Genomic DNA, 12,987 nt, shown 5'->3' with positions numbered 1-12,987 from the left:
AACCCAGTCTACTGAGCTTAAGAGCTCACGGCCACCCAGAGACAATACAGAACATTACGACCAGTCACGTAGAGACGGATATGCGTCTAGTGAATCCCATTCAGTGCTAGATTTAGCCAAGTTCCTCGCTCGCCGTGACCTACTCACAGCCGGGCTCACAAGATTCAACGACATGCCGGAAGATTACTGGGCTTGGAAATCCACATTCTCCAACGTCATCGAAGACCTCGACTTGAAATCCAGTGAGGAACTTGACCTGCTAATTAAGTGGCTTGGACCCGAATCCACCCAACACGCGAAGAGAATGAGGTCAGTTAACATCAGAAACCCCGCAGAGGCCCTTAGTATGGTCTGGGAAAGGTTAGAGGAGTGCTACGGCTCTGCAGAGGCCATGGAGTGTGCTCTCTTTAACAAGCTGAAACGTTTCCCCCAGATCTCAAGCAGAGACCCTCAGCGCCTGCGGGAGTTAGGTGACCTTCTCCTCGAAATCCACCAAGCCAAAAAGGAAGGCTACTTAGGCGGCCTGAACTATCTGGACACCGCCCATGGCATTAGCCCTATTCTGGAGAAACTACCCTTCAACCTCCAGGAGAAATGGATGGTGCATGGCACAAGATATAAACATCAATATCACCTCAGCTTCCCACCTTTCTCTGTGTTTACCAGCTTTATTCGTGACGAAGCGAGGATGAGGAACGACCCGAGCTTCACTACTGCGACCCCTAGCACCACCCCACCTCAGAGAGACAAATCCTCACTGAAACCAGACAGAACGCCCATAACAGTGCACAGAACAGAGGTGGACAGCACTCAACAGAAGGATGAGGCCAACGAATCGGACGACCCTAAGAAGCAGTGTCCTATTCATAAACTACCGCACCCTCTGCATAAGTGTAGAGGTTTCAGACAAAGGCCCCTGGAGGAACGCAAGGCCTTCCTTAAAGAGAACGGCATATGTTTCCGTTGCTGTGCCTCAACTTCACACCAAGCAAAGAACTGTCAGGCCGTCATTCAATGTTCTGAGTGCGACAGTTATTGGCACATCGCAGCCCTCCACGCCGGCCCAGCACCCTGGACAGTGATGCCAACCTCTGAAGAGGATGGCGGGGAGGAAGAGGAATCTCCCTCCACTTCAACGACCACTTCATCCTGCACAGAAGTCTGCGGAGATAGCACTACTGGGAAATCCTGTGCCAAAATCAGCCTCGTGTACGTATATCCCAAGGGGCAATCAGCTAAGAAAGTGAAAGCTTATGCTATTCTAGACGACCAGTGCAACAAGTCTTTGGCCAGGTCAGCCTTCTTCGAGAAGTTCAACATAGCTGCAGACACATCCCCCTACACACTCAAAACCTGCGCAGGTGTATCAAAAACTGCAGGCCGAAGAGCAAGGGGTTTCATCGTGGAGTCGGCCGACGGGAAGACCAGTCTCAACCTGCCTGCACTTATCGAGTGCGACCAGCTACCCGATAATAGGTCAGCGATCCCCACGCCAGCAGCGGCAAAGTACCATACCCACCTGAAGTCATTAGCCTCTAAGATACCCCCACTAGACCCCAAGGCAGAGATTTTGCTTCTTCTAGGAAGAGACGTTATCCAAGCTCACAAGGTGCTAGAGCAACGCAATGGGCCTCCGCACGCTCCCTTTGCACAACGCCTAGCCCTCGGCTGGGTGATAGTAGGAGAGGTCTGCCTCGATGGTGCACACGAACCATCACCTGCGAACGCCTTCAGAACCACACACGAACCATCACCTGCGAACGCCTTCAGAACCCGCATACTGGAAAACGGACGTCCCAGCTTCACAAGCCCTTGCCCCAACAAAATCAACGTCAAGGAGGGCGTTGACCACACCCGCCAGCTCCATAAATCTGCTGTCTCAGCGAAACAGCGATCCACTTCCTCCTCCCCAAAGGGAATTTCATGCAAGACCTTTTTACGGCCGGTCACACAGACTGTTCTATTGCTTCCCTCAGAGACTTAAGCGTTATTTTCTCAAGTTGGGTTTATGGTGGTATCTTCACAGATACCAGGCGGGGAGTGTGCTGGCTTCTGCATTTTGCTTCTACGCCTTCCGTTGTTCAGCCACTAGATGGTGTATTGGGTCAAAAGTTGGGAACCCCGTAGATCAATATGCTCCGCTGTCAGTTTACTAGTTGTCAATGCAGAGAGCAGACGTTTTCGATCCCTGCTTTGTTTGTGATCACCACAGGATCATTGCTTGTGAGTTATGCTTGCCTTTCTGTACAAATGATTATGTGTTATTCTTTGCTGTCCTACTACAGGTGTGAGTGAGTTCTTTTAGTCTTGTAGTTTAGCTTAACCTAGCCTAGCTTAGGTGTATAGCACTAGGGCTCTAGCTGACTTGCGTTAGCATTAGCCGTAGCTTTCTGTTATTAGATTTGCATTATACAGTGTCTGCTTGTTTTCAGTACTCGTTTTCTGTATTGTTAAGAAACTACTTCATGCATAATACTTGACAGCCTTGATTAATATGAACAGTATATATTACCAACCCCATGTTTATTTTCTTTTTTGTAGTTTTACTGTGTGTGTCCCGCTACACTGTAAGTGATGAGGAATAAATCCATCTTCCTGAGAATATCAGTAAAGGACTCCCAGTTGTCTATCTGCCTACTTAAAAATGAGGAACCCTTTTTGACGAGGGCAGAATAGTATTGTTTTGTCTGGTTGAATTGTTTGTAAAAAAAACCCATTAGCAATCAGGACTGCAGACTCACTCCGTCGTAGTCTGAAACCTCACCTCTTCAGACTCTACCTTAGCCCTTATTACAGTGTTGTTTTCGTCGACTAAAACTAAGACAAAAAATGTTCGTCGACTACCTATTTTCACTGACAAAAACAAATGGAAAACTAAATGAAAACGATGACTAAAACTAAGACTACATATACTGACAATTTCGTCAACAAATAAAAACTAGACTAAAATGTTAGGAAGGGACTAGTGGACAAGAGATCCAGTATAATTCATTTTACACAATAGCCGATCTACAAGCTCACAACGCGTCGCGTTTCAGCAAGTGTAAAAACACTCATTACCACGGCATCAAGACCCAACCAAAATAAAACTAGACTAACACTAAGACATTCCAGGTGACTAAAATGTGACTAAAACTAAATTAAGTTTCAGTCCAAAGACTATAAGACTAAACTAAAATAGAAATTTGCTGCCAAAAACAACACTGGTTCTGACGTACTCACAGTCCAACAAAACACCACATTTCCACCTGGCCTAACCCATTCTGACCGGGCACCCATTTTGGTGTTGGCATCATGTTATGCTTTAGCTATTGAAAAATAGCAGATCTACAAGCTCATATCGCGCCACCGAGTGGCGCGATACGAGCTTGTAGGTCTGCTATTTTTGAAAAATTCGAAGAACGACTGACATTTTTAGAATCTGATCTCAGGTCAGAATGGGTTCATCAGACCAGTGTGTGTCCCGTGGAAACCTCGTATGAATCTGATCTCAGGTCAGAATGGGCTAAACGATACCAATCCTTTATGGAAACAGGGGAGTAAAGAAACCATTGAATCCTAACCTCTAAATCGTTCTCAATTAGAGCATAAACACAAAGCCATTTAGATTCAAAATCAGACCATGATCTGATGGTCTGAGGTTGACACTAATGGGTTCGATTGGTGGACTTAATCCCCTCAAAGGTAATCACACGCATGTGTGTTATACTTTAGCTGTTGAAAAATAGCAGATCTACAAGCTCATAGCGCGGCAGCACTCGGTTCTAGGGGTCCTTGACGTGAAAATGTTTGAGAACCACTGACATAGAAACATAGGGTACAGAAAACTGTCAGGATTTAGAAGACATTTTGTAGAATCAACGTACAGTATGTGATGATCCTTGATGACTATCTCTATGTATTTGATGTATTACCTTTTGTTGTTCTTGCTTACTGTAAATTGCTCTGGATTAAGAGCGTCTGCTAAATGCCTAAATTGTACCAGTTTTCTGAAGAAAAAGAAACATAAATTATGTTGCTATATCAGTTTTGCTCAAAACCTTTTCATGTCAAAGTATATTTGGCCGTGGTTCCCCCATCTCAAAATGTTTTGTGCCAACATGGACCCCCAGAAGCAAGATTTGAGTGAAATGTTTGCTTTAAAAATATACATTCGAAGATTTGCAACACATTTTCACGATTTCTCAATGGCCATGAAATATGGTTAAAGTGGTTTTAAAATGATTTTGATGCTAGTATATATTGGGTAAATTCACCAAATCTCTGTCTGTCACTGTCACATTTTTTTTTAGTCTACAAAATTAACACTGCATGGTCCTGTCGAATGGCAATTCGGACGGACAGACTGGACCGACTGGTCTTTGTTCGACAGTTCGCTTCAACCAGTCAATGTTATTACATTTCTGGGCCAACCAAATGTAAGACATATCACAGTCATCCAATATTCTTCACCTGTGCAACCCAAGTGGGCACCTGCTGTGTTGAACAGGTTAAGCCGTACATTATTCGACTCAGCTTACTCTCTTTTCCTTCCATCAACTGGGCCCAGTACCCGATAAGTCTCTTTTTAACAGCGATACAAATTGGGTACCTCCCCAGCTCACCATACATACACCATATTACTACAGGTAGTTGTTTTAACCTTTAGGATATACTTGATAAATTTAAGATGTCATTTTTTCTAGTTTTTTTCAATTGTTTCGAACCCCCAGATTTCACATGTGTACAGCATGACTGGTAAGAATTTGTCAAAAAGACCTAGTGCAACATTTACTGGTAAATCAAATGATCTACTGATCACTGCATATGTTTTACGAGAAGGCTTTTTCCACAATCACAGAGAACAGAACGGACCACCCACTTTGAACGCTATCAATGCACTGAAAAGGGGACAAAAACACGTTTAATCAGAGCATTCTGAGACTGGAGTTCACAAAACAAGGGTTTGAATTATGTGTTATACAGAGAAATAGATTTGTCTGACTTCATATAATTGTGTGTTGATTGACTGATTGTTGACTCCATTGTAGGGAGCGACTACCAACTGGGTGTGGTGGGGGGGGGGGGGGGGGGGGGGGGGACATGCCAACTTTGGATTTGTGTAACATGGGCAAAGTGAATAGTATAATTATTATGTTTATTATATTATGTGGATATGTTTGATGAGTAATGCGTGACACTAAAATGTGTATTGAGTAGTAATGTATTGTCTCCGGCAGTACCGGTTCCAGGCCTTTTGAGGCCCTAGGCAACATATTATACAGAGCCCCCCCCCCTCCTGCTTTGCCACGCCGGATAAAAATTGTAAATTTGCCATGAAAATGCTTCAATCTGGTGCACTTTGAGATCAAAATTAAGAAGCTAGGTGGGGGCCACATGTGGCCAGTAGCCCATGTAAGGGATACATGAAAAAAAAAATCTTCTCCCTGTGACGAGGCCCCCTCAGTGGTTGAGGCCCTAGGCGACCGCCTAGTTCGCCTATGCCTAGAACCGGCCCTGAGTGGTCCTACCCCCCCCATGAGACTAACAAATCCCAAATGTTTGTAAACAAATCCCAAATGTTTATAAACAAATCCCAAAATGTTTATAAACAAATCACAAATGTTTATAAACAAATCACAAATGTTTATAAACAAATACCAAAATGTTTATAAACAAATCCCAAATCCCATGAGACTTGGTCCTACCCCCCCGACCATGAGACTTACTACAGGTCAACTGGAGTGGTCCTACCCCCCCCCATGAGACTTACAAATCCCAAATGTTTATAAACAAATCCCAAATGTTTGTAAACAAATCCCAAATGTTTATAAACAAATCCCAAAATGTTTATAAACAAATCACAAATGTTTATAAACAAATACCAAAATGTTTATAAACAAATCCCATGAGACTTGGTCCTACCCCCCCGACCATGATAGTTGGTAGATGGTAGTGGTCCTACTCTCCGGACAATTAACTTTGTTTAATTGTGGTTTCAGTTATGGATTTGGTATGGTCCAGTGGGAGGGGCTTAGCCTATAAGTAGGGAGACCTGCCACTGCCAGCTATCAGTCAAGGTAGGACTGTGGAGGTGTGAGACCGAGGCCAGTCTCTCCAGTTCATGCTGTGTGTGGAGGGCCTTCAGTAGAAGGCTCTACTGACGTGCCCTTTCAGTGCATTGATAGCGTTCGAAGCGTAAGCACTGACACTAAAATAGAGCCCTGAGGGACGCCGGGTAAGCGCATTTGTGACCCCTCTATCACACGGAACTATGTTTTTCGAGGGTAGCTACTGGGACGTAAGTCGGGACTTGATCACTCCCGGCTGGGTCACCTGAGTTAGGGGTATGATGTTGCGAGACCCGAAACCCTGATGACCTTGGGATACATCACTGAGGATACGTCCCAGGTGATGACCTTGGTATACATCACTGAGGATACGTCCCAGGTGCATCCATTTATGTATGTATTTGTTATATGGGAATTTAATAATAAGTTGACGGTATGAACAAAAGGAATAATGAGGAAAAACATCAGTCCTATAGCTGCTTTGAATACCATAATTAATTTTATTTCAATCAGTAATTGCTAGACAGCTATGGTCTGGGTGTGTATTAACATACACCCAGTTTAGCTCCAATACAACTAAAATTGTAACAACAACAAAGACAAAGTTTAGAACCACGAGCTCCTTCTCCTCCTTCAAGCCCAGTTACAGCAGTTGCAGCTGGTGTCGAACACGAGGCTAGCAGGGCAGCTCTGCTGGTAGGTACGGCCCTGGGAACACTGGTAGTAGTGGTTCTGGTCGGTGGGGTCTGGGAAGAATCCGTTAGTCTTGCCGGCACAGAATCCAGATCCTCCAGTGCTTCCTCCTCCACTAGGCTTGGGCTGAGGCTGTGGCTGAGGCTGAGGCTGTGGCTGTGGTGCTGGGCGCTTGGTGGGGTTGACTGGGGGCAGAGGCTGTGGGCTAGCTTTGCAGCCTGCATGAGAGACAGAGGACATATACGTATATTATCAAGAGATGGAAGTCTGACGGAGTCTGTGTAGAAATGTTAACCTATTTTAACCCATTTTGACCACCTGAGATCAGATTCATACGAGGTTTCCACTGGACACACAACTGGTCTGATGAACCCATTCTGACCTGAGATCAGATTCAAAAAATGTCAGTCGCTCTTCGATTAAAAAAAAAATAGCAGACCTACAAGCTCGTAGCGCGCCACTCGGTGGCGCGCTATGAGCTTGTAGGTCTGCTATTTTTCAATAGCTAAAGCATAACATGATGCTAACACCAAAATGGATTCCCGTTCAGAATGGGTTAAGACCTCTGAGGCCGATTCTAGTTTCTACAAATGTCTTCTAAATCGGTTAAAGTTCTCAAACTTTTCCGTGCCAAGGATTCCCAAAATGATATAGTATTTGGCCAAGGACCACCATCTGAAAATGATTTGTGCCGAGGAGGGACGAGGGATCCCCCACAAGAAAATATTTGTGTACATGTACACACTTCTTTTAAACAACAAAGAAATAGTACAAGCTTGGAGCGTTGTACAAAGTGACTCGCAGTGAACTTGTATATTTCCCTTTCGGCACTCATGGGTACAACTTCAGCATCGTCACAAATTACCACACTTACTACATCAATGTCTATGGTATCAGTATTCAAATAAATTAAAGTGTTCAACTTTAAAGTGAAAAGGAGCTTAAAACCACTCCTGGCTCGCAAACGTTGTGTAGGGTTAGAAAGCATGGATGTGGACGCAAGTGCGTGCGTGCGTGCGTGCGTGCGTGCGTGCGTGAGTGCGTGCGCGTGTGCGTGCGTGCGTGCGTGTTACCAGCTCCGGTCCCCAGGTGACTCTTGAGGGTGCCGATCAGCGGGTATCTGCCCTGGCCACAGAACTGGCCGCTGAAGTCATCCATGCAAATAGTCCAGACAAAAGCTCCACCAAAGCCACTCTTCTTCAGCCAGTCAGCCTGGAGAGTAGACGGACCGAGGAGTAAACAAGGCCCCGAGTAGGGGATATACTGTATATATTATGTGGACAGCTATAACTTTGAAGTAATAATCTGCTAAATCAATTAACGTGCCAACCAACGCATGGGCCTTAATTCAACTCTCGTGTCATGTCATCACTATATAGTCTCAAAGGTAAAGTTGCGATACTAATTGCAGGTAATTTCAATTAACTTCACCTGTCGCTTATTGTTGATAATAAGACACAGAGACGCATATATATGTACGCAGAGGGACGTACGGTACGTCCCTATCCCGGACCTCCGGCCATTTAGGGAGCGAGACAAAAAGTCTCACAGGAAACACCAAAAACAGTAGACAATGGCTAAACGAATCCAGAGCGTTGACATTGACAATACAGTACAGTATGTCAAATGATTAATTTTGCACCTTGATGCCGAAGCTCTTGGCGTTGTCGTATCCGATCCAGGTCTTGCTGTTGTAGGCGTAAGGCACGTCCTGGGGGGCGTCCCAGGCCTCGGTGCCTCCGTGCTTCAGGAAGTCACAGATCTGAATGAAGGCAGAGAGGAAGGTACTTTATTGCCAGTGGCGTGCACATACACACACACACACACACTAGGGGGTGCTAGAGCACCCCCTGCCCTTTTGGCAATTTTGCTCTTAAAAAAACGCTTCTACTATATTATTTAGGCCCCCACAATCTAAAGCTATGTTTCTATGTCAGTGGTTCTTCTATAAAAAAAGCAGACCTACAAGCTCGTAGCGCGCCACTCGGTGGCGCGCTACGAGCTTGTAGATCTGCTATTTTTCAATAGCTATAAAGCACCAAAATGGGTTCCCGCCCCAAAATGCGCTGCACAAAGGTGCTCTTTTTTCACTTGAGCACCTGCCCCTCTAAATGTCTGTGCTGCACGCCACTGTTTATTGCCACATTATTCATGGAAAAATAAGCCTGGCTGTATGACAACATGCATGGCAAGGTGAAGTAAAGTAGACTATGCACATGTAGACCCAACGTTATACCGGCTATAACACTGGTGTTGTCTTTGGCCCTACAGTACCTCATAGTAGGCCAGAATCCCGGCCTGACGGGTGTAGGGTCCAGCGGGTCCAGCTACAGTACCTCATAGTAGGCCAGAATCCCGGCCTGACGGGTGTAGGGTCCAGCGGGTCCAGCTACAGTACCTCATAGTAGGCCAGAATCCCGGCCTGACGGGTGTAGGGTCCAGCGGGTCCAGCTACAGTACCTCATAGTAGGCCAGAATCCCGGCCTGACGGGTGTAGGGTCCAGCGGGTCCAGCTCCACTCTCCGCAGCGCCCACGGCGGTGTCGGAAGAGGCCAGAAGGAAGGTGTGGCCGTAGGTGGCGAAGCCGACCAGGAGCTTCTCAGCCGGAGCGCCCTGGCTCTTCCAGTAGTTCATAGTCCAGTCCTATATGGACACGGAGACATATACTATAGCATCGACTGTTCACACCCACAACACCAGAGGGAGTGCAACAAACCATGTACAACCCAGATTCGGCACAAACAAGGGACTAAATTATTTTCGCTATACTATATGCCACCAAAATGTGGAACGCCCTACCTATACAGTCATTAAGACGTGTGAATCCCTCGACTCCTTCAAAACCGCTCTCAAAGGGCACCTACGGACGGCTAGCTGCAATTCGAAACTGGCCCCTGTAAAATCTGAATCCCCCCCACCCACCGCCCCCCCCCCTTTTTTCTCCTCACTGTATATGTTTCTTTTTCCTTTTTGCTTCCTTTATGATGAATTCCTGTTCTGTTCTTTGACTATAATTATGGAAGTGTATTTGTACGTCTCTAAATGTTTTGATGAATTGAACATGGTGGACCCCCTTGTAAACAAGTGTAATGCTTAATTGGGTCGTCCACTCACAGTTAACACAATTATGAACAAGGAACCTCATCACTCACCACATTGAATTGTTGCTGCCAGACTTTGCTGTCAGCCGGGCCCTTGTACAGTGGGCTGTCCTCTCCCAGCGCGTTGGAGAAGGAGCCATGGTAGTCGTAGGTCATCACATGGAAATAGTCCAGGGCACTGCATGGTGAAAGGAGCGCAGGGGTTTCGTAACGTGTGCATGATGCAACGCGTGCGTGCGACGCGTGCGTATGTTTGTTTGTAAGCTTCCACGTCGGCCATCTCACCGTCACGCCTGAGCCACAATTGCATAATAAAGCTAAACGTGTGTGTGTGTGTGTGTGTGTGTGTGTGTGTGTGTGTTATCTATACTGACGCTCCGAGCTGGGGAACCTGGTATCCAGGATCGATGATTCCCTGTCCTGCAGAGACCGCCGCCGTGAGCATCAGACGAGGACGGTTGGTCTGCTTACCTTCAGCCTCGAAGGCGGCCACCGCCTCCTGGTGGTGGTGGAGAGGTTTGACATATGTTTCATTACTTTGTACTTCTAAAGCAAAGCAAGCAAATCTCCAGCAGGAAAAATACAGTTCCATCTGAATCTGAAAGTCAGTCCAAGTACAGTCCAACTAAGTGTTACTGTATACTGTCTATATATTCCTGAGAGAATGACTCAATATAGCATTGTTAACATACCATACGTGTTGTACACTAATAATACCTTTTAACTATATGGACACAGATTCAACTACAAAAGGTCTCTCTGCCAGGTCGAGTTGTCACACATTTTGCAGTGGAAACCTCGTATGAATCTGATCTCAGGTCAGAATGGTTTAACCCATTCTGACCTGGCACCCATTTTGGTGTTAGCATCATGTTATGCTTTAGCTATTGAAAAATAGCAGATCTACAAGCTCATATCGCGCCACCGAGTGGCGCGATACGAGCTTGTAGGTCTGCTATTTTTTTTAAATCGAAGAACGACTGACATTTTTAGAATCTGATCTCAGGTCAGAATGAGTTAGTCAGACCAGTGTGTGTCCAGTGGAAACCTCGTATGAATCTGATCTCAGGTCAGAATGGGTTAACGGCGGCCTGACCTGAGCGAAGACGGTGAAGAGCTCCTTGCTGGGCCCGGACGGGTACTCCCAGTCGATGTCCAGACCGTCGAAGCCGTGCTGACGCAGGAACGCCACCGTGCTGCTGATGAACGTCTGGCGGTTCGCAGAACTGGACACCATCTGTGTGAACCTGGAGACAGAGAGAGAAGACAAGACATAATTATACCGGTACGGTATTATACTTCATCTTTTGCTGAGGCTTCGTCGTGTCACTGGACCTGGACTGGGCCTCATGTTAACCCATTCTGACCTGAGAGAATAGCAGACCTACAAGCTCGTAGCGCGCCACTCGGTGGCGCGCTACGAGCTTGTAGATCTGCTATTTTTCAATAGCTAAAGCATAACATGATGCCGACACCAAAACGGGTTCCCGGTCAGAATGGGTTAAATACTCTCTGGACCCATTGACCTATTGACCTCATGTCTAAATACTCACGGTGCGGTGCCAAAGTTCCATCCGCCAATGGCCAGAATGGTCTTCAGGTTGGTGTTCCTGAAGAACAAAAAATAAAATATACATTGAATTCTCACGCCTGTGTGTGTGTGTGCGTGTGTGTGTGTGTGTGTGTGTGTGTGTGTGTGTGTGTGTGTGTGTGTGTGTGTGCGTGTGCGTGTGTGCGTGTGTGTGTATACTCACTGCTTCTTCAGAGCCTGGACCTGTCCGTAGAGCTGTGTGTGTGTGTGTGTGTGCATGTGCGCGTGTGCGTGTGTGTGTATACTCACTGCTTCTTCAGAGCCTGGACCTGTCCGTAGAGCTTGACGTCGTTCCACTCGAGGGTCTTCAGCTGGTTGTCGGTCATGGTGGCGAAGGCGTAGATGAGGTGGTCACAGAGACACGGGTCGATGTCGCTGACCATGTACTTCCCAGCGCCGGGACGGTACTGGGCCCAGTTGGTGAAGTAACAGGAGAGGATGTAGGAGGATCCTATGCAAGGTGTGAGAGAGACACACACATGACACACACAGTTATAACTTATATTATATATAAGGGCTTCTTGTTGTTGTTGTTGTTGTTCTTTATTCTGCTGTTTGAGGGTTTAGCCGATCACACAGAGTGGACAAAGTCTTACCTAGCTGCACGTGCAGCAGGAGAGCCAGCCCTGCAGACAGAGAGAGAGAGAGAGAGAGAGAGAGAGTTGGTTGTTTAAGTATAGGGAAAACACTATAGACCAATATTCGATGCTGTACTGCTCCGTTGTTGCATGTCTGAGAGGTCATTTTGACCCTTTTCTTTTTAGATTTTGAAGTTTATTATCTTTGAGCCCATGAAGCTTTCAGAAGGTTCCCCTTCCATGACCATCATAATTCCATCATCTCAGAAATGTTTGACATCTGAAACATTTTCTAAATATGAATTTAAGCACACATGCATGCTACTTGTGTGTCTCATTTTACTTCAGTCATGCTATAGTGTTAACACATACTCGACTAGATGTCATGTTTAAAATGATGTTGTAGGTAGGCTATAGTCTTTAACATAATTGACCGGTTTCACAGTTAATTTCCTCTGCAAAGACAAATGGAGGATCCGTTTCTCAGCTTACCAACGCAGATGAGAAGCTTGCCCATGTTGCCTCAGTACAACTATAACTGAAGGCCAGAAGCCTCTTATCCCATTCTGAACGGGAACCCATTTTGGTATTAGCATCATGTCGTGCTTTAGCTATTGAAAAATAGCAGATCTACAAGCTCATAGCGCGCCACTCGGTGGCGCGCTATGAGCTTGTAGGTCTGCTATTTTTTTGAAAAATCGAAGAACGACTGACATTTTTTAGAATCTGATCTCAGGTCAGAATGGGTTCATCAGACCAGTGTATGTCCAGTGGGCAACCTCGTATGAATCTGATCTCAGGTCAGAATGGGTTATATATACGGCCCATTCCTCTCCATATCAGTAACACCATGTTTGATCTGGCTTTGTTATTCTGATGAATCAGCAGTCACTTCATTTGCTTGGTCAGACTTGGCCTTGCTACATTAATTGTGCTGATAACTTTCAAGGGTCATTCAATGATATTATATAAAT

The 12,987-nt window shown here is 45.8% G+C and overlaps 1 protein-coding gene across 1 annotated transcript; it reads right to left on the bottom strand.

Moving 5' to 3' along the window:
* Positions 1-6,683: 6,683 nt before the first annotated feature.
* On the bottom strand, positions 6,684-12,532 carry LOC308314630 (acidic mammalian chitinase-like; the record flags this gene model as incomplete). Its single annotated transcript, XM_080762262.1, has 11 exons — positions 12,506-12,532; positions 12,032-12,061; positions 11,685-11,886; positions 11,398-11,454; positions 10,941-11,091; positions 10,219-10,343; positions 9,896-10,022; positions 9,204-9,386; positions 8,386-8,505; positions 7,817-7,955; positions 6,684-6,961 (listed from the first exon to the last, which is right to left on the bottom strand). Exons 1-11 carry the CDS (start codon positions 12,528-12,530, stop codon positions 6,684-6,686), a joined length of 1,437 nt encoding a protein of 478 aa, XP_080618388.1. The 5' UTR covers positions 12,531-12,532.
* Positions 12,533-12,987: the final 455 nt, after the last annotated feature.

This window comes from Protomyctophum bolini (genome assembly GCF_963924005.1).
Source record: "Protomyctophum bolini genome assembly, chromosome: 4".
In the NCBI taxonomy this organism is placed as follows: Eukaryota; Metazoa; Chordata; class Actinopteri; order Myctophiformes; family Myctophidae; genus Protomyctophum; species Protomyctophum bolini.
Note: the sequence above shows the minus strand (reverse complement) of the source record. Positions and strands in the feature narration are given on the sequence as shown.